Here is a 21,378-nt window from a genome sequence, read left to right as displayed (position 1 = left end):
GTTGGGATTACAGGTATGCACACTGCAAAAGGTGAACATTCATACTAGTTTTTAAATTTTTAGACAACAGATATTCATATATTATTTTGTGATTTTAAAGATTATTTTAAAACCCCACAAAAGTACAAAATTGGCTCATACTTTGTCACCATTATGTTTTTAAAGAAAAGAATTCAAAGCTCTCCTGAATGTATAATTTTACATCAGGACAAAGTCAGAAACAAAGAAAGAGAAAAGAATCATTTGGTACCCACACAATCATTTGTCCTCTCTCATGAAGATCATGTAAAATTCCCTATAATTAATAAGTATAATACAATTCAGATATTTCATACATTAAAGCTCTATTTAATTTGCCTCTCCTCCAACTACCCTTACTTTAAAAAATGGCAGACCCATCTGAACCTGACTTCACAACATTATAATATGTACCTGAGTTGTAACAACAGCAGGGGTTACAGATGATGCAGCTGAGGGGGAGAGAGCTCCCACTTGTTGCAAATGACCAGAGGACTGCTGAGGTAAATGAGAGCTGGAGACAGGAGTGCTAGATCCTGAGCCAGATACTACATTTGGAAATGATACTGCTACATCATTGCTGTTATAAATACCTGCAAGAAAAGAAATCTTATTCAACAACTTGTAGTCAAATTTGCCACAGACACACAAGATTAATTAATGAATGAGAATACTTACATTTCTTCCTGATCCCTCTCCCAATTTAAAATTGTATTGTTGGTGTTAAAAAATACTGATATTTTATAAAATACTTGTTTAAAAGAACCTAAATAATTTTTCATTGGGCAAAACACTTTTGACAAAAGACAGGAACCACATTGAGAAGGCTTTTATAAAAAACATGAAAGCAATCAAAGTTTTCTGAAACAGGAAATAAAGCAATCAATAGCTGTATAACAATCACTTGGTAAGTCTTTCAAAACGAATATGCTCAAAACCAGAAACAATGTAAAATGGGAAGAGAACTTGTTCTAGAGTTCTCTTCCCATTTTAGTACCTGAGTATAAATGTAGGGGTGGGGGAGTAGAATGGAACTTGACTTGAATTTCAGAGAACAACAAAGACTGTGAGGCCTGATGACTTTCTAAGACACAGCTGAGAGAATAAAGAATAGAAATGAATGTGAGAAACATTGAGGAGATAGAACAGACCTTATGGTTGACTGTATGGGTGTGTGGTTGGGGGTAGAATGAAAGAAAAGGGAAAATTAAGGTATGAGGATGACACCCTAATGATGGCTAGGAAGTAGTATCATTCACTTCAGGAGATAAAACATGATAAAAGACTTGGTGAAAAACACTTTCAGTTGCTCCATGGGGGCGGGTAAAAGCCAGAAAGAAAAGCAGAAATAAGGATATGGAGGCTAGAAAAGAAAATGAGAAGAGAAAATAATCCTAAATTAAGATCAAATAAGTTGTTACTTGGGGAAAGCAAGTGTTTTTTTTTTTTTTTTAAATGGGGAAAGTTGCCCATTTATGCTAATAACAAAACACATGGAGAAGAAAGGCTCTTTGAGGATAAGAGAAGAGATAGGAACATATCTATAAACGAGTAGTTCTCAAGTGCCCCATGCGGTATTTGACATTGTCTGGAACATTTTTGGTCGTCAAAAACTGTAGAATAGTACTCATATCCATTGGGTAGAGGCTAAGACTGCTGCACAAGATAATTCCACAACAAAGAATGATTGGGGGTGGGGGGGGGGGGGGCTGGGGATGTGGCTCAAGCGGTAGCGCGCTCGCCTAGCATGCGTGCGGCCCGGGTTCAATCCTCAGCACCACATACCAACAAAGATGTTGTGTCCGCTGAAAACTAAAAAATAAATATTAAAATTCTCTCTCTCTCTCCCACTCTCTCACTCTTTTTAAAAAAAAAAAAAAAAAAGAATGATCAGGCCCAGAGTGTCGGGTTTGGAGGTTGAGAAACCTTGCAATAAATATAAACGTGGGCTCACAAGAGGGAGGGAAGATCAAGAGAACTTGACATTTAAAGAGAAAGAAAACAGAAAAGAATGATCTTAGTGGGCTGCAGTGGCTCCCCACCCACCCCCTATAAATTGTTTTTAGAAACTGTAGCCCTAGAAGACAACAATTACTAAATTATATTAACAGATCAATTTAGTTTGAACATAAATATTGCCTGGCATGGTGGCACACACCTGAAATCCCAGCTACTCAGGAGGCCGAGGCAGGAGCATCTCAAGTTTGAGGTCAGCCTGGGCAATTTAGTCAGACCCTATCTCAAAATAAAAATAAAAAGGGCTAGCTCAAGAAGCTAAACATGGCTTCCAATTTACATGAGCAAACAGATGTTTAAAGAAATAAAGTTACTTCCTTGGTGATCTAATAAGAGGCAGAATCAGGATTCAAACTCATACCTGCCTGATTCTGTAAAATGAAACCATGTCATAATACATTTTTTATGATTTTTTAGGTTTTCATTTTTGTTACAGGGGAATTGAACTCAGGGACACTTGACCATTGAGCCAAATCCCCATCCCTATGTTGTATTTTATTTAGAGACAGGGTCTCACTGAATTGCTTAGTGCCTAGCCATTGCTGAGGTTGGCTTTGAATTCGCAATCTTCATGCCTCAGCCTCCCGAGCCACTGCGATTACAGGCATGTGCCACCACGCCCAGCTCTTTCCTAATACATCTTTGAGGTTCCAGATGATCACATTCTTTGAGACACCTGTGGGACACAGGACTCCTGTATACACTACAATACAATGGGATGAGCCTGAGGCTTGACAGAAAAATCAGTTCTAGGCACACAGAGGAATAGTAAATTAAACTTGCAAACTCAAAAAGACTTTCTGTTGGCCTGCACTATGGCTAAAAATTTTAACTACCTGCTCATATGTAGAAATATTGAAATTTCAAATTAAAAAGTCTAGATTTCTAGCTTCCCTGGAAAAACTGAAGAACTGTCAACAATCTGGCTGGAGCTTCAAGACATAATTTAATCCACCAGAATTCCCATTATCCCTTACTGTGTTCACTCACCTTTTTACCCATGTATATATATAATACCACCCAGCATCTATAAGTATTTGATTTACCACTCTTAATATGGACAATGGTCAAAGACAAGCAACAAAAATGATATCTATCACCCAGGGAACGTTCTTGGCATGATTAAGAGAAGTGGACCAAAGACAGGATCTTAGGGAATTACTATTTAAAAGGTAGACAAAGAAAAACAAAACCACAAAGGACAAACTCAGATGACTGACATCTTAGGAATCACAAGTTAAAAAAAAAAAAAAAAATTCGGGGCTGGGATTGTGGCTCAGCGGTAGAGCCCTTGCCTAGGACGGGTGGGGCCTGGGTTCAATCCTCAGCACCACATTTTAAAAAAGGTATAAAAGAAAAAAAAAAAAGTCAAAGGAAAAGGTCAACAAAAACACTGATGATTGAAGGCCAGAAAAAGAAGTCACTAAATGTGGCAATAAATCTTGGTAAGAGGACACTTTTAAAAAAAAGATGTTAACTATATGTTTTTTTATACCTTTTAAATTTATTTTTATGTGGTGCTGAGGATCGAACCCAGAGCCTCACACATGCTAAGCAAGTGCTCAACCGTTGAGTTTAAGAAATTTGGTTGTACAAGACAGAAGAGACCACAAGCCCTATAATCTTAGTGACTAGAGAGGCAGAGGCAGAATTGCAAGTTTGAGGCCAGCATAAGCAGCTTACAGAGACCCTGTCTCTTTACTAAGTAAGTAAAAAGGACTGGGGATGTACTCAGTGGCAAGGAATCCCTGGGTTCAATCCCTAGGACTATTAAAAAAAAAAAAAAAGGAAAAAGCGCATCAAGAAATGAGTATTTACAAACCTTACACTGCAAAGGACAGGCACATATCCAAGAAAAAGACATGTACTTTTAAAAACTGATCATTTCCATGGTTCATTCAATCAATATTTATTGACTCTGTATTATTTTTTTTAAAAAAAGTACTAAAGACAGCAAGAAAAAAAATTCTGCCTTCAAAGAACTTAAAGAATCTCACAGCAGAGGTAATCGGTATTCATAAGCTACTAATATTCAGAAGCAAAATGCTAGTGAGCACCCTAAAAGTACACAGGAAATATAAGACTATTTAAGTTCAGAGGAAGACTCAGTTGCACAACTACAGAACTACTGAACAATTCTCAAAGTGTCTTAAAAGATAAAATGCTGATTGCATTATTAATTTGATGGTGAAAAGCTCATCTTTTTGTATCACTGGGGATGAAACCCAGGGGTACTCTACCACTTAACTACATTCCCAACTCTTTTTATTTTTTCAATGAGACAGAGTTTCACTAAGGCGCCAAGGTAGGCCTTGAACTTGTCATTCGACCTAAACCTTCCAAGTCTCTGGGATTATAGGTATGTATCGGACCTGGCTGAAACGCCTACTATACATGGATTCTCCAACATTTTTTTTTCCTTCAGATTTTTAAAAAATCTTTAATTTGTTTTTTTTTAATTTATTTATTTTTAATTTATATATGACAGTGGGATGCATTACAATTCATATTACACATATAGATCACAATTTTTCATATCTCTGGTGTTCCTTTTAGATGTATATGACAGTAGAGTGTTTTTCTTGTTTTTGTTGTTTTGGTGCCGGAGTTTGAACCCAGTGGAGAATTAACCACTGAGCCAAAAGCCCAGCTCTTTATTATAGTTTATTTAGGGACAGGATCTCTCTGAGTTGCTTAGAGTCTTGCTAAGTGGCTGGGGCTCGCTTTGAACTTGAGTTCCTCCTGCCTTACTTTTCAAGCTGCTGGGATTACAGGCATACCCTTCAACTTTTAAAACTAAAATAGAAAAGTTAGCAGTAAATAGCATACTGGCATCAAAATAGAACAATCTTTTGACTGAGACAAAATTGGATTCAAATATGGACTTTTCCAACTATGTGACCTTAAATCATTTATCTTTTTTTGAGCCTCCATAATACTGTCATTTATATAACAAAAATCATAGCTACCTGACTTTGAGAATATCTATTTACTATCTAGAAATGCCTAGCCCACAGTAAGTTTCAACCAAATGGTAGCCACAGCTATTTAGTATTTTAAATTCTAACTAAAATAAAAGTCAAACAAGTGAAATATTATAATTGTCAAGGCCTCTAATGTTCCCTACTACACTTTGAAAGCAGTAATGGCTATCACCACATGCAGTCATATATCAGGTAACTATAATATTCAGAAACAGAACTGTGGTGACTGAAGACTTTCGATCTTGTAACTTTAATTCTGTTTTTGATATTGTACTAATATGTGATTAAATGCAAAATTGCACAGCCAAATGACAATCCAATGATGACATTCTGAAACTATATGCCACGCTCAGGTTTCTACTACAAAAGATAGCACATCAAAATTTTCCTTTTCATTCAAGGCAGAAGAGCTTAAAATTCTAAAATGTTTTTTGGAAAATAAGGATTGCTGATAGCCCTCAACTCCCTCATACCTCAGGTATGATTGGTATGAACAGCGAAATAAAACCTCTAGATTTTTCTTCACAGGAAAATAGTCCTATTAAATTTTTCTGTATCTGCTTTCTATTTTATTTCATTCTGTTTCCATATTTTACAAGTTATATACTATTTTAACCAAACCAAGGTGACATTCATTCACTTAAACTGAACTGAATTCTAGAAATGCTCCAGCTCTAAGAAAATACTCTGAAAGGTATCTCTTCAGGATAGAGAAATAGAAACAAAGATACAGAATGATACAGAGGATGGCAGGAACACACTGATTCATATTCATTTATCTATTCATCCATCCTCTATCTTTCCTTCTGTCTAGCAAACAAATGTTGAGAAGCTACTAGGAAACAGGCAATTTGCAAGGAGCAGGGAATAAGCAGGGAACAGCCAAGACAAGGTAAGCTCTCAAGGAATTTACAATTTACCAGGAAGGTGACCATTAAAACAAGTATATGAATATAAATGCCAACACATATTATGATGAAAGAGAAAAGGTAGTATGAGAGTGAAAAATTAGAAATCAAGAAAGACCTGAGACAAAAGAAATTAAAGGGATACGGATAGGAAAAGAACTCAAACTATCACTATTTGCCAACCATGATTCTATACCTAGAAGATCCAAAAAAATTCACCAGAAAATTTCTAGAACTAATAAATGAATTTAGCAAAGTAGCAGGATATAATATCAACACCCATAAATCAAATGAATTTCTGTACATCAGTGACAAATCCTCAGAAAGACAAACTAGGAAAACTATCCCATTTACAACAGCCTCAAAAAAATATATAAAATACTTGGGAATCACCAAAAGAGGTGAAAGACCTCTACAATGAAAACTACAGAACTCTAAAGAAAGTAATTAAAGAAGACCTTAGAAGATGGAAAGATCTCTCTTGTTCCTGGATAGGCAGAATTAATATTGTCAATATGACCATACTACCAAAAGCACTAAAAAGATTTAATGCAATTCCAATCAAAATCCCAATGATATTCCTCACAGAAATAGAAAAAGCAGTTATGAAACTCATCTGGAAAAAATTAGAGACCCTGAATAGCTAAAGCAAGAGGAGTGAAGCAGGTGGCATCACAATACCAGACTTTAAACTCTACTACAGAGCTATAGTAACAAAAACAGCATGGTGTATTGGCACCAAAACAGGTTTGTAAACCAGTGGTACAGAGTAGAGAACAGAGACAAACCCACATAAATACAGTTCTCTCATATTAGACAAAGGCACCAAAAATGTATATTGGAGAAAAGATAGCCTCTTCAACAAATGGTGCTAGGAAAACTGCAAATTCATATGCAACAAAATGAAATTAAGCCCTTATCTCTCACCATGCACAAAACTCAACTCAAAGTGAATCAAGGAATTAGGAATTAAACCAGAATCTAATAGAAGAAAAAATAGGCCCAAATCTTCATCATGTCAGATTAAGCCCCGACTTCCTTAATAAAACTTCAAAACTACAAGAAATAAAATCAAGAATCAATAAATGGGATGGATTCAAACTAAAAAGCTTCTCAGCAAAAAAAAAAAAAAAAAAAAAAAAAAACAGTCAATGAGGTGAATAGAGTCTCTACAGAATGGGAGCAACTTTTTAACCACACATCAGATAGACCACTAATCTCTAGGGTATATAAAGAACTAAAAAACCTTAACATCAAAACAACACAAATAACCCAATCAATAAATGGGCCAAGAAATTGAGCAGACACTTCTTGGAAGGTGTTATACAATCAATCAACAAATATATAAAAAAATGTTCAACATTTACAGCATTTAGAGAAATGCAAATCAAAACTACTCTAAGATTTCATCTAACTCCTGCCAGAATGGCAGCTATTAAGAATACAAACAACAATAAGTGTTGGCGAGATATGAGGGAAAAAGCACACTCATACTTTGCTAGTGGGACTGCAAATTGGTGCAACCAATATGGAAAGCAATATGTAGATTCCTTATAACCACCATTTGACCCAGTTATCCCACACCTCAGTCTATACCTAAAGGACTTAAAAATAGCATACTATAGTGACACAGCCACATCAATGTTTATAGTAGCTCAATTCACAATAGCTAAACTGTGGAACCAACCTAGATGCTCTTTAATAGATGAATGGATAAAGAAACTGTGGTATATATACACAATGGAATATTACTCAGCTTAGAGAATGAAATCATGGCTTCTGCAGGTAAATGGATGGAGTTGGAGAGTATCATGCTAAGTGAAGTAACTCAATCCCAAAAAAACAAATGCCGAATGTTTTCTCTGATATGTGGATGCTGATCCATAATGGGGATGGGGTGCGGGGAACATGGAAGGAATGGAGGAGCTTTAGATAGGGTAAAGGTGAGGGAGGGAAAAGGAGGGGCAGGGAGTAGGAAAGACAGGGGAATGAGATGGACATCATTACCCTAAGTACATGTATGAAGACATGAATGGTGTGACTCTACTTTGTGAACAACCAGAGATATAAAAAATTGTGTTCTATATGTGTACTATGAATTGAAATGCAATCTGCTGTCATGTATAACAAATTAGAATAAATTAAAAAAAAAAGAAAGACCTGTCTGAAATGATACACTGTGTAAGCTGAGAACTAAAAGTTGGGTAGGTGTTTGGTTAACAGAAAAAGTAAAGCAAACAAATAAAGCTGTTCAAAAGACACTAAAATATTCAGTGGTGAAAAAGTAGGTAACAGCTAAAGGATAGCTAAGGAAAGCTTGAAAGGTGAAAGAAGCAGATCTCACAAGACCTGGAAAGCCATGTAAAGATGTTTAGAATTTATGCTATGATCAATAGGGAGACACCAGAGTCATGACTTACTGTTTTAAAAGATAATCCCTCTGACCACTATGTTGCAACTGGATTGGAAGGCAGATAAATGGAAAAGAAACAGACTATTTCATAAATTAGATGAAAAACTATACCCCTCTGAACTAACAGGGAGGATCTGAAGTACATCCAAAAGTTAGAATTACCTAAACTTAATGATTACATTTGGTAGGTAAGGATAGAGAAAAATATTAATGAATGACAGCTTTCTGCGTACTGATTAAAAGTGTAATTTACTGAGGTGGTCAACCCAAAAGAATCACTTGAGTTCACAAGGTCAAGACCAATCTTGGTTACACAGAAAACTCTGTACCCGCACCCCCAAACAAAAAGCCAGCCTAAGTCTTAAGGACTTCTGATACTTTAAGGACAGTTCATGGAGGAGGAATTTGTAAAGCAAGATTCGATCTATAAGAGGAGAAAAGCATGACTGTGGTGTCACTGAAGCCACACAAAACAGCATAAAGAAAGGGTGGGTATTAACTGTATCAAATGCTACTGAGAAGTCCAGTTAAAATGTAGATAAAAAATGCTCATAAAATTTGGAAACATGGGGACAGATGGTGATCTTTAGAGTACGATGGCCCAGGCAGTGGTACATGCCTGTAATTCTAGCTACTAGGGAAGTTGAGACAAGAAAATTCCAAGTTCAAGACCATCCTCAGTAACTTAGCAAGACTCTGTCCCAAATTAAAATAAATAAATTAAGGGGGTGGGTGATTTAGCTCAGTGGTAGACTATGCATGAGGACTTGGATTCAATTCCCAGCACCAAAATATAAATTTTAAAAATGTAAATCACAGCCTATTAAAAATCATTGCATTAGCCATTAATGGGTGGCAACTTGCAGTATAAAACCCACTAATGGGGCCAAGATTGTGGCTTAGCGGTATAGCACTCGCCTGGGGGGGGGGGCCCCACGGGACGACCCGGGTTCAATCCTCAGCGCCACATAAAAATAAAGGCATTTTGTTGTGTCTATCTACACCTAAAAAATAAATATTAAAAAAAAACTTTTAAAAAACCCACTAATACATACATAAATCAAAGCATCACATTGTCTCTTATTTAAAAAGAAAAAAAAAAAGGATAGTAAGGGCAGAAGCCAAGAGAACATTCAAGTTTTAATGAGCACTTCCAAAGCAATTACACAAAATTGATAGATTGATATCTAAGACAGACATATCTGCCTAGTGACAGAAATATTAGTATTCACCAACCTGAGTTTCTGCTAGCCAGTTTTGAACTGCCTAGGTCAAATCAGTACCATATTGAGTTGCTTGTTCAGCAAAAGAACCAAAGTAATAAACAGGATCATCTTAAGAAATAGTTAACAAAGCAGGGATGATACCAATGATTTCAGTATTGGTACAATTAGTTTTGCATATATTAGCATGTAATATGTATATACACATTATATTTACACGGTAGTATTACATACTAAAGTTAGCATATGTCATACCATACAGTAAGCATTTAATAAGTAATAACCATAATATTAATCATAAAGGAGAAATAATATCTACTAATATTGTCTTAGCAGCCCTTCCCTTTGGCATCTAATAGATAAATGCAATATTCTTTATCTTTTACTCCCCCTTTCTAGATTATGGAATATGTCTCCATACATAACTAAGGCATTCAAACTCTGAAAGGGTAAAACAAAATTATATTAGAGCTTTGTTTCCTGAGACTCTTGGCTATCTTGATGGAATACAGTACTTGTAAATCTACTTAGGCAAGCATTAACTATTTTACTTTTTATATATTGTTTCTTTTGATATTAACTACAAAAGTTAGCACACTCACTAAAAATTTGAAATACACAGAAAAGTAGATGGGCTGGGGCTCAACGGTAGCACACTTGCCTAGAATGTGTGAGGCACTGCACTGGGTTCGATTCTCAGCACTGCATACAAATAAATAAATTAAAGGTATGTCAACAACTAAAATAATAATAATAATAATAATAATAATAATAATAATAATAATAAAAAGGTAGAAAAGAACCATAAATATTATTAAAATTTTGATGTTTTCATATATTTTCAAACATCTTAATGTGTAGTTTGTAGTTTTATTCTACCTGCACATTAAATATAGAATTTTAATCCTTTATACACACAGCAGTCCCCCTTTTACCAGCAGGGATTTCTTTCAAGATCCCCCACTGACACATGGAACCACAGACAGTACCAAGCCTATAGATACTTTTTCCCTATTCCGTGAAGAGTATTATCACATAGTACCAGATTTAAAATGTTCTTTCGTAAAATTCTATTCCTAAAACAAAAATATTCTGTTATTGCACATAATAAGTTAATGTTATAGTGTGAAAACATAGGACACTTCTGTAACTCTTAGGCTTTATATAAGTGTAAGTCATTGCTGTTAACATGGAAGGAAATTTTTACAAATGTATAAGAAATGTATAGGAATAAAAGAACTTGCCAAACTGGTTAAAGAAATGTCAGTGGGTATGAAAATTAATTGTTATTATATTTATATCTAAATAAAAATGTCATTTCAAAAAAAAAAAATAAAAAAAAATAAAATGTTCTTTCGTGTTTTGTGCCCTGGTTGCCTCCTCTGTATCCCTACTCTTGGTGCTTTGGATCCATTACTAATTAAAATAAGGGTTATTTGAACACAAGCACTGCACTACCATAAAAGTAAATCTGACAACTAATATAGCTAATAAGTGACTCACAGGTGTAGTATACGCAACATGGACATGCTGGACAAACGGATGTTTATAATTCTGAGTAGGGCAGAGTGAGAGGGTGTGAGATTTTAAATTTAGGAATAGTTTATTTCTGGAAAGTTTCCAATTAATAACTTCAGACCACTGTTCACAGTGGATAACAAAAAACACAGAAAGTGAAAGCGTAGACAAGGGATGATTACTATACATACTTTCCTATTTTTAACAACATTTTTTTGACTAACTCAATAGGACATTGCATAGTTACCTTTGTTTCATGATTGCACATGATGGTGCATGCTTGTAATCCTAGTGACTCGGAAGATTGAGGCAGGAGTATCACAGGTTCATGGTCAGCCTCAGCAATTTAAGACTGTCTCAAAATTTTTAAAATATTTTATTTATTTCTTCGGGGAGGGGGTTTACTGGGTATTGAACTCAGGGGTACTTTGGCCACTGAGCCACATCCCCAGCCCTATTCTATATTTTATTTAGAGATAGGGTCTCACTGAACTGCTTAGCACCTCGCTTTTGCTGAGGCTGGCTTTGAACTCACGATCCTTCTGCCTCAGCCTCCCGAGCCGCTGGGATTACAGGCGTGTGCCACCATGCCTGACCACAATTTTTTAAATATTGTTTTAAAACACTGAGGATATAAATCAAGTGGTAAAGCACCACTCAGTTCAATCCCCAGTACCAAAACCAAATTTTGTTATATAATATTATATAAAACCTATGTTGCTCCTATGCCCAGACACAATAATAAATACTATGAAAAAGAAAACAGATGCTATCTTTGTATTCATGATGCTTAAAGTAAAGGTGACAGACATTAAATGAATAATTATACGAATATTTGTAGTATGAGGAAAAGTGTAATGTGCTATGACTAAGAGATACCTTAATTGAGATAAGCAATACAAAGTGAATCTTTATGAAATAAACTAAAAGAAAGTACTTAAAGATAATTTCTGTTGTTTCCCTGTCCAAAATTCTTCCTGATATCATCCTATTTTTCTATATAAGAAATACCCCTCCCACATTTCATACATTATTGGCCCAGGATGAATGTGGGATCCAAGCTGAGGAAGTCAAATTGTCTCATGAAAATTTAAATCCTAAACTCAAAAGGGTAGAAAATTGTCAGACCCAAGTTAGTCTAATAATATCATGGTAGAAAAATTAGGAGCCTCTGGATTAATATTTGTTTATAACCACTTCCTTCCAGAGATATGGAACAAGGGGATGAAGGTTTTCTTTTCTCTAAAATAACCATATATATCCAATAAATCTTTTGCTTAAATTGGACAGGATTCACATCTGTGGCTTATACACTATGAATCCTAGCTGACAGAGCCAGTATGGTACATTAAGCAAAGAAATACAATGCTCAACGATGGAGGTTGGGACCGGCTTAGGTAGAGGCTTACAAGCCACGAGGCTTGCTCACTCTCGAGTGCACGCCCAGGATTAAACCCAGAGTTACCTTAGCACTGAGCTATATTCCCAAACCTTTTTTTATTTTGAGATAAGATCTCACCAAGTCATTGAGGCCATCCAGAATTTGTGATCCTCCTGCCTTAGTGTTTCAAATAGCTAGAATTACAGGCATACATCAACACACCTGGCCATAAAGGACTTCTTAATTTTACCCTAATGGAAAGAGAAGATTGTGTTTTGTTTCATTTTGCAACACTGGGAATTGAACCCAAGGGTAATCTATCACTGAGATACATACCAAGTCCTTTTCAGTTCACTTTGAGACAGGGTCTTACTAAGTTGCCTAGGCTGACCTCCAACTTACTATCCTCCCGCCTCAGCCTACTGTTCCTGGCTCATTTCAGAGTAACCAGAAGAGTGGCATGACCAGAATAATAATTTTATAAGGTCACCGTAACTGCAGTGCAGACAATGACCTGAAAATCGAATCAGGTAAGATTATTTTAGTAGGTATTAGATATTTTAGACCAGAAATTTTAAATAGCTAAAATTTGATGAGAATTAATGAAGAAAAGAGTCTTAAAGGGCCACCAAGCTAGAGAAGCATGTTTTAAAAGCAAGGTAGTAATTTAAAAAAACACACACACTTTTAAAAGAAGGTGTTCCTAACAAATCTGCTAAGAGATCAGATAAGATGAAAACTGAAAAATATTCATTCGATGACATGAAAGCCATTCCTGACCTGACTGGAGTTGCAGCTACAGAAGTCAGTTATCAATGGGAGAATTCCTGTATCTGACAATAGGCAGAAAGGGAACCTAAAAACCCCAATTAAAGTTACCTAAAATGAATACCTGATCTCACAAGAAAGGAAAAGAAACTATTAAGGGTCAAAAATGAAAAGTCTGATGGCTGCCCTATAGGAGTCATCCTGTCTCAATAAAATATGAGCTTTCGTTTCAGTGCTCACAAGGAAAAAAGAGATGAGACCTTGATCTTCTAATGGATGGAAGATGGAAACTGATGAGACCCTATTTATATAGCTGAGACTTTCAAAGGGCTATACTTTCAATGGAAGAGTAGGTTCTCGTTCTCTCTCTCTCTCTCTCTCTCTCTCTCTCTCTCTCTCTCTCTCTCACACACACACACACACACACACAAAAAAAAAAAAACAAAAATCCCACACCAAAAACCATAGCATAGGGAGAAAATAAAGAAGTTTGTCAAACTTGATCTGTACTTGGGATACTTTGGTGAAAATCTGCCCTTAGGTACAAGATGTGAATTGAGAGAATGTGTCTGGTTTACAAAACAAAATATGAAATGAATGTGAGAAAGGGTCAGACGGGAAAGCAAGGACCACACCTCTATAAAAGGATATATGCTCAGCCACACTAAAAAGTAAATTCACGATCCTAAATTAGAAAACATGGAACAATCCCCATGATGACATATAAGCAGACAAAAATAGACCACCCTTTAAGAACCTTAGAAAATAGAGGTGGCAAATAAAAATCAAATAGTAAAAAAAATTAAATGATTAAGAACCTAAAATGAGGAATGAAAATGAGAAAGGAACCAGGAATACCTTGCTGTGGTAGGCAGAATTCTAAAGACTTCCCCTACAAATTTCCCATTCCCTGGTTATTTAATCAAACATTAGTGTAGGTATTGCTGGAAGGAACTTTGCAGATTAAAATAAGAAAACCGGCCAGCTGACCTTAAAATAAGATGCAATTTGAGTCTTGGTATTGACAATTACAACTAAAATATAAATAAATATATATATATATATATATAAAAGAAGAAGAACCAAAAAGGAGAGAGGAAGAGCCACTGGAAGATATGGCAAAAGAAAAGAGAAATGCAGCAGATTGGGAAATCAGAAAGATTGTGTGAGAAGAATCTACCTGGCCTTCACTAGCTCTAAAATGTAGAAGGGTAGCCCTTTTGCTAAAAACCAGTAAGAAAATCAAAACCTCAGTCCTACACCTGCAGCGAAGAAACAAGAATCTGCCAAGAACTAGCATGAACTTGAAGTGGCTTCTTTCTGGAGCCCCCTGATAAAAGCACAGCTGGCCAACACCTTGATTTCAGCTATGTGAAACTCTAAACAGAAAAATCAGCCAGCTCAACCCAAACTACTTATAAAATAAATGAAAGCTAATAAATATGTGTGCTCTTGAGCTGCTACATTTTTGGTAATTTTTTAGTGGAAGCAATAGTAAAATAATATATTTGCATGCCAGAAAGCAAAGAATCATTCAAAGAATAACAGGAATGTGTCAAAAGGACATGGAACTTGTTCAAGTGTTCCTATTGGCAAAAACTGTGAACAATTTCAGTTTCAGTTTCACAATAAATCTCATGAGGGCTACATTATAAATATGCTAATCTGTAAATTTATACTGAAAGATAAGCAATGGGATTTTTACATAGTCCCACAGTTTATTCCACAAAATAATTAATACTTATAAAGGGGGAAAAAAAAGAAAACCTTTACATTGGAAAAACCTGATTGTGTGTCATCTGTTAATATGCAATAAAAAGATCATTTCTATGATATTCTGCCTCAAAAACATAATCTAAATTTTTAAAACCTGAATCTAATTTAAAAAATTCAAAATTCAATTGGTCATTTTCAAAAATATTAACATAACCATTCAAAAAAGACTAAATGGTAGTTGTCTCATTTACACTTGCAACATTTCTATACACTTGAGATTGTTTAAAAATATTTTTAGATGTGGAAACGAACTACATACTTCAAAAAGAAAGAAAAAAAAGAAAAGGAGAGAGAAAAGAAAAGAAGAGAAAAGAAAACCGGGTCCATTTTAAAGGGGACCCCAAAGAATTTCTAAAATTGAAAAACACAAATTTTTTTCCTCAACAATTAGGTGAAACAATTAATTAAACAGAACTAAAAGCAGGGCGCATGCCTGTAATCCCAGCTACTCAGGAAGATGAGGCAAAGTGGATCAAGAGGACAGCCTGGGCAAGTTGGTGGGAACTTGTCTCAAAATAAAAAGGAGTAGGGATATATATATATATCTCAGTGGTAGAGCATCCCTGAGTTCATTCCTCATGGGGATGGGGGACAGTGGGAAACAGAGCTAAAGACATGATTACCAAATTAGTTTAAAAAGGAAAATAACTCAATCCAGAATAGATAGAGAAATGGAAAATATAAAAGAGAGCTTAAGGAACATAAAGGGCAGAAATAAACTCCAATTGTGTCTAACAAAAATTCCATACAATAGACTGGAAAAAATGAGGAAAAGTACCAAGCGTGGTGGTGCACACCTGTAATCCCAGTGGCTCAGGAGGCTGAGGCAGGAGGATCATGAGTTCAAAGCCAGCCTCAGCAAAAGTGAGACATTAAGCAACTCAGTGAGACCCCATCTCTAAATAAAATAAAAAACAGGGCTGGGGATGTGGCTCAGTGGTTGAGTGCCCCTGAAATCAATCCCCAGTACCAAAAAAAGGCCGGGGTGATTTGTAAAGTATGATGGTGAAGATTGTGTCCAGAATTGAAGAAAGAAATCAGGAAGCACAAGAAGTCTCAAGAAGAAAAAAGTCACACACAGACATGCCACAAAAACAAAGAAGGGATCTCAAAGGATCAGTGGCAGAAGTTTCAGGACAGACAATAGGAATGCAGGATCAAAAGAATTTGGGGTTGAGGTTGTATCTTTTGTTTGTTTGCTTGTTGTTTGTCATTTCTTTGGTGCTATTGTTTTCAAGAAGAAAGAGAGTAAAGTATGATTAGAAGTAGATGGTAAAAAGAGAGAATGAAGAAACTAAAATGACAAAGTCTGCAAGAAGGCAGAAAAAGACAAAATTTAAAGCACACTTAAAGACTAGCATTTGAGGGGCTTGTATTGTGGCTCAGTGGTAGAGCACTTGCCTAGCATGTGTGAGATGATTAGCCTTTGACTATAAGCATGACTCAGTGAAAGTAAAGAGATGGATAATATTAATCTCATTTGCAGAATTAGGTTATAAGATGATGAAATTTTCTGGTAGTAGGAGGAAAAGACAGATCTAATATTTTGGGGATGGGGAAGGAAAAGTAGGTGGAGTTCAAAATACATCAGTGAGCCAGGAAGGGTGGCATATGCCTTTAATCCCAGTGGCTCGGGAGGCTGAGTCAGGAGGATCAGCCTCAGTAACATCGAGGCCATAAGCAACTCAGTGAGACCCTGTCTCTAAATAAAATACAAAATAGAGTTGGGGATGTGACTCAGTGGTTGAATGCTCATGAGTTCAATCCCTGGTACAAATAAGTGATGCAGAAAGTAAAAGTTTACTAAAGTATATTAACATTACAAAGTAATTTAAATGTCAACTGAGGTTTATCATGAAATCTATAACAATATAAATCTGTGTGATTTTTTTTTCTTTACAAACACAGATAAGTATAAAAGTATGGGTAGTCAAATTAATAAAAGAATACCTGAATTAAGAGATGAGACATACTAAAATAAATAATAATCATTAAATACAAACGTGAAACATCAAGGAATGCTATTATGCAATGATTCTTTTTGCTGTTGCTTAACTTTAAGGGAAGTCAAAGAAAGATTTAGGAAGGGAGAAAGTGCCAACTAAAATGAAAAACAATCTTATTAGATCTGAGTGTGGTGCCTGCTATAGTTTGGATCTTTTCCCCCCTTTCCTTTCATTGGTGAATTATAATTATATATAACAGTAGGCCTCACTGTAATATGTTTGTACCTGCACATAGCATAAATTGGTCTACTACAATTCCCCGTACGTATCTCCTCTTCTCCTCTCTCTCCTATAAAACCCAGGTATTAAAGGCTTACTCCCCAGGGAGATGCTACCAGGATGTTAAAATGCTTAAAAGGTAGGACTTAATAGGAGGTCGTTAGGTCACTGGACTTATGCCCTTAAAGGGGAAAATGGGACCCCAATTCTTCCTCTTCTCTTTTTGGCTTCCTGGCAACAAGATGAGTGGCATACTCTGCCTCATGTCCTGCCATGATATGCTGCGGCCTTGCCAAAGGACCAAAAGCAAGAAGCCAACCTCTGTAGACTGAAACCTTCAAAACTGTGAGCCAAAACAATCCTTTTCTTTTTATAAATTTATTATCTCAGTTATTTGTTATTCTGACAGCTAAGTGTCCTAGAAATGTATCTGTGATACTGGCTAGACAAACTTCCTAAATATCACTTGATTATCAAATCCAGGAAATGCTACAAAAAATGAGTGTACTCTTTGTATTACTAGTACTTTCAATTCTTTACTATGACAAATACTTCTGTAGCCTTTTCATATTATGTACACTTCCCTGTGACAAAAGTCTTTTTTTGTCTATTAATCTTTTTATACTTTTTCTTCCCAAGGAAAATTTCAAAACTAATAGTTCAATGTTTTAGAATTCTCCATCTTTAAATACTTTAAAAATTTTCTGCCAGATGCAGTGGTGCACAACTATAATCCCAGTGACTCAGGAGGCTGAGGCAGGAAGATCACAAGTTCAAAGCCAGCCTCAGCAAGTTAGCGAGGCCTGAAGCAACTTAGTGAAACCTTGTCTTGAAGTAAAAAACAAAAAAGGCTAAGGATGTGGCTCAGTACCCCTGGATTCAATCCCTGGTACCAAAAAAAAAAAAAAAAGGACACTAAATTAAATTTAAATCAAATACATATTCCTTCAATGTCTAGATGAAAATTTTTCCACTCTTTTCATTGGCACTGTATGGATGGTTTCAATCTAAGACTTTTTTTTTTAACTTTACTTCCATTATTTCTTTGAATTATTTCCTCCTCTCCACTTTTATTTTTTCCCCTCCTGGGGATTCTATTACCTGGATTCTACTTTTGTCTTCTATATTATTACAAAGTCTTTATTTAATGTATACATATGTATAATCCTTTTCTTCTTTCGAGGATTTCCTTCATCTAATTTGCCCCTTGATTACTTTGTTCCTTGGCTACCTATATTCATTGTTATTATCTCATTTATTGTGTTTTCTGCTTCCACTGATAAAAGTTTTTAATACTAAGGTTTCTACTGTTTCTTTTTAATACTTTGTTTCAAATTAATATTCTCTTTTTGTATCTTTTATTACACTTGTTTCTTTTCTTTTCAAAAAGGGCATGGATGTCCACACCTGTAAACCCAGAGACTCAGTAGGCTGAGGCCAAAGGATTACAAATTGAAGGCCATCCTTAGCAAAATATGAACCTTCCCAAAGTACAGGTTGTACTGTTTTATTTATCAACTCAAATACTTCTAATTTCTTGACTTAGTAGCCAAGGCGGTGATTTCTCAAATATTTCATATCAAATATAATTATCACTGCCACTTTACAGCCTGTGTATTCTCAGGTCAGTGCCACTGGCTTATACTAATTATATACCTGAGACTGGGGAGTCCAGCTGTCATCCCTATCTCTAATAGCTAAATTCTACACATTCTTTAGGAATCAGGTTAAATCAATATCTATCTATTTCTCTCTCCCCCCCCCCTTTCCCTTTTATTGGTGCCAGGGATTGAACCCAGGGGGTGCATGACCAGATTTCCAGCCCAGCCCCTTTAATTTTTTTTGAGACAGGATCTAAGTTGCTTGCTAGATTATTGAAGCTATCTTGAACTTTCAATCCTCCTGCCTCAGCCTCCTGAGTCTAGTTGCTGGGATTATAGGTGTGTGCCACTGAGCCTAGCAAATGCTAAAATTCTTTAGACATCTCATTCCCTCACTCCAAACTTCTTTTGTACTACAGAGATCATTAAAGATGCTTTAATTACATCCTCTGAAATTGCTATTAATAAACATATTTATCTTCCATTTTAAGAAATTATTACTTTTGGTACTGGGGATATAACCCAGGGGCACTTTATCACTGAGCTATATCCCCAGCCCTTTTTATGTTTTACTTTTAGACATGATCTCACTAAGTTGCTTCGGGCCTTGTGAAATCACTGAGGCTGGCCTTGAATTTACAATTCTCTTGTGTCAGCCTCCTAAGCTACTGGGAATAAAGGTGTGTGCCTGGCTTTTCCTTTTAGAAGGCAAGGTTCATCTGTGGTATATCCTTATTTCCATAAAGTGACTAATGATCTTACACATAGAAAGAATTTAATATACATTTCTCAAATTAAAAAAAAAAAATACAGGCTGGAGTGGGTACAGTGTTTGTTTAGCACATGTGAGGCACTAGGTTCAAACCTCAGCAACATACATACAAAAAAAAATAAAACAAAGATATTGTGTCCACCTACAACTAAAAATATATTTTTTAAAGAAAATCTCTTTTGCTTTAAAAAAAGAAAAAAAGAAAGACGAAAAACACAGTAAGTCAGAAGGAAAGTTGCATATTGCAAGTTTTCAAAGCCTGCAAGATTAGTGTTGTCTGTATATGAAAACTAACAACTTTAGGGAAAGAGGTGGAACAGATGCAAATATTAGCTGCATAGGACTAGTGACTTCCATTCTCTAGACTTTCATTCTCTAGTTCAGAATACACATACTCATTCTCAACTGATCCAAAATTTTCTGAGAAACACATTAAAGAATTAGAGAATTATACAATAAAACGATAAGATCTCATATTCTTTCCTTCTTATGACATTATGTAGAAAGCACCCTTAATAATTAAAGACCTAGGCACCTAGACCCTTATGAATAACAGTTTTAGTAATTCTAAAAGCCATCTATTGTGTCTTAAAGTTATATAACAAACCCAAATAAGCATAACAATAAGAACATGATAACATAGTTCATCCCACCTACCATCCAAGATTATGGGTAAATCCCTTCCAGGCTTCATCTTTCTATCTACAGATCCCTAGCACTGCTTAATCTAGGAAGGTTACTAAGATACCCTCAGATTATTTTACATTATTACATTTAAAACCATGCTTCAGATTGGTACATACCTATGAATTTAAGTTCCTGCTTTGTTAGTGGAGAACTGTCATCTCTGTCTGAAGAAAAGACACACTTTAATTTCTGATTTTTTTTCTTTAATCACCAGTTTCTAAAAACTACCATGATAGATACGAGAAACTTCAGAAATTCTTGGGGTGGGGGGTGGGGGGGAGGCAGTGTCCAATAAGGTTAAAGTTAAAAAAAAAAACCACAATGTGAATTTCAAGTCATTAGCATTCTAAATATAAGGGATTGTTAATGCATTACTACATAATTAATTTAAAAGAATCTCTCATATAATTCCTTGCCATTTATATTACTTTCTTTACTGAATAAGGCCTCTTTTGCAGTTTAATGAGACACTCATAAATTCATTTTTATAGCAGTTAATATGCATATTGAAATATAATCTTCTCCCTAGTGGTTAAGTCAACAACTGAAGTGATAAACACAGTAAGATATTAACATAAACAATCTTTGAAGCCTATTTTCCAGGAACCAATAGTGACAGAATAATGTGGAAACGGGAGTCTTACTGCCTTATCTACAATATATGTCTTCTACTACTTAGTAGCAAGGTTGTATAGTATTGGCTGAATTCTTTGCTACACAGGCTTAATCATGACCCTGCCCCTAGCTTAATACCATTCCATTATGTGTTCTGTCATCCTCAAACTCATATACCTCTATCTTATACCTTAGAACTTCTATTAATAAACATCTCTCTCTTCATTTTAGATTGTGATTAAAGAGAGCAATTCAAAGTTTTAACTTTCTTTCAGGTAACTCTTCCGGGTTTCATTCCAAACCTTCTACCAATGTTCTTTGTAACCTTTTAATATGCTCCAGGTCTAGATCCCATTTCTCCCCTAATTAACTCTTATTGAACGATTCACAATTCATGGACATTTGAACAACCTTAGAGGGCTGGGTTTTAGCTCAGGGGCAGAATGCTTTCCTAATAAGTCTGCCCTGGTTCA

The 21,378-nt window shown here is 35.6% G+C and overlaps 1 protein-coding gene across 11 annotated transcripts in view; it reads right to left on the bottom strand.

The window, feature by feature from the left end:
- The window catches only part of MLLT10 (MLLT10 histone lysine methyltransferase DOT1L cofactor), a 199,945-nt gene that overhangs the window by 28,782 nt on the left and 149,785 nt on the right, over positions 1–21,378 (bottom strand). For 7 of the 11 annotated variants that reach the window (XR_014022418.1, XM_081297164.1, XM_081297155.1 and 4 more), the window contains 2 exons: positions 20,407–20,454; positions 433–611 (listed from right to left, as the gene is read on the bottom strand). Coding sequence is in view for 10 of the 11 variants with exons in the window: in XM_081297164.1 (XP_081153290.1) it covers positions 433–611; positions 20,407–20,454 (227 nt within the window). In the remaining variant the exon portion in view is untranslated. The remainder of the gene's footprint in view (positions 1–432; positions 612–20,406; positions 20,455–21,378) is intronic. The other 4 variants (XM_081297157.1, XM_081297160.1, XM_081297156.1 and 1 more) reach the window with 1 other exon arrangement.

Source organism: Spermophilus citellus (genome assembly GCF_964194105.1).
Source record: "Spermophilus citellus genome assembly, chromosome: 6".
Taxonomy (NCBI): domain Eukaryota; kingdom Metazoa; phylum Chordata; class Mammalia; order Rodentia; family Sciuridae; genus Spermophilus; species Spermophilus citellus.
This window is presented reverse-complemented; position numbering and strand designations above follow the sequence as displayed.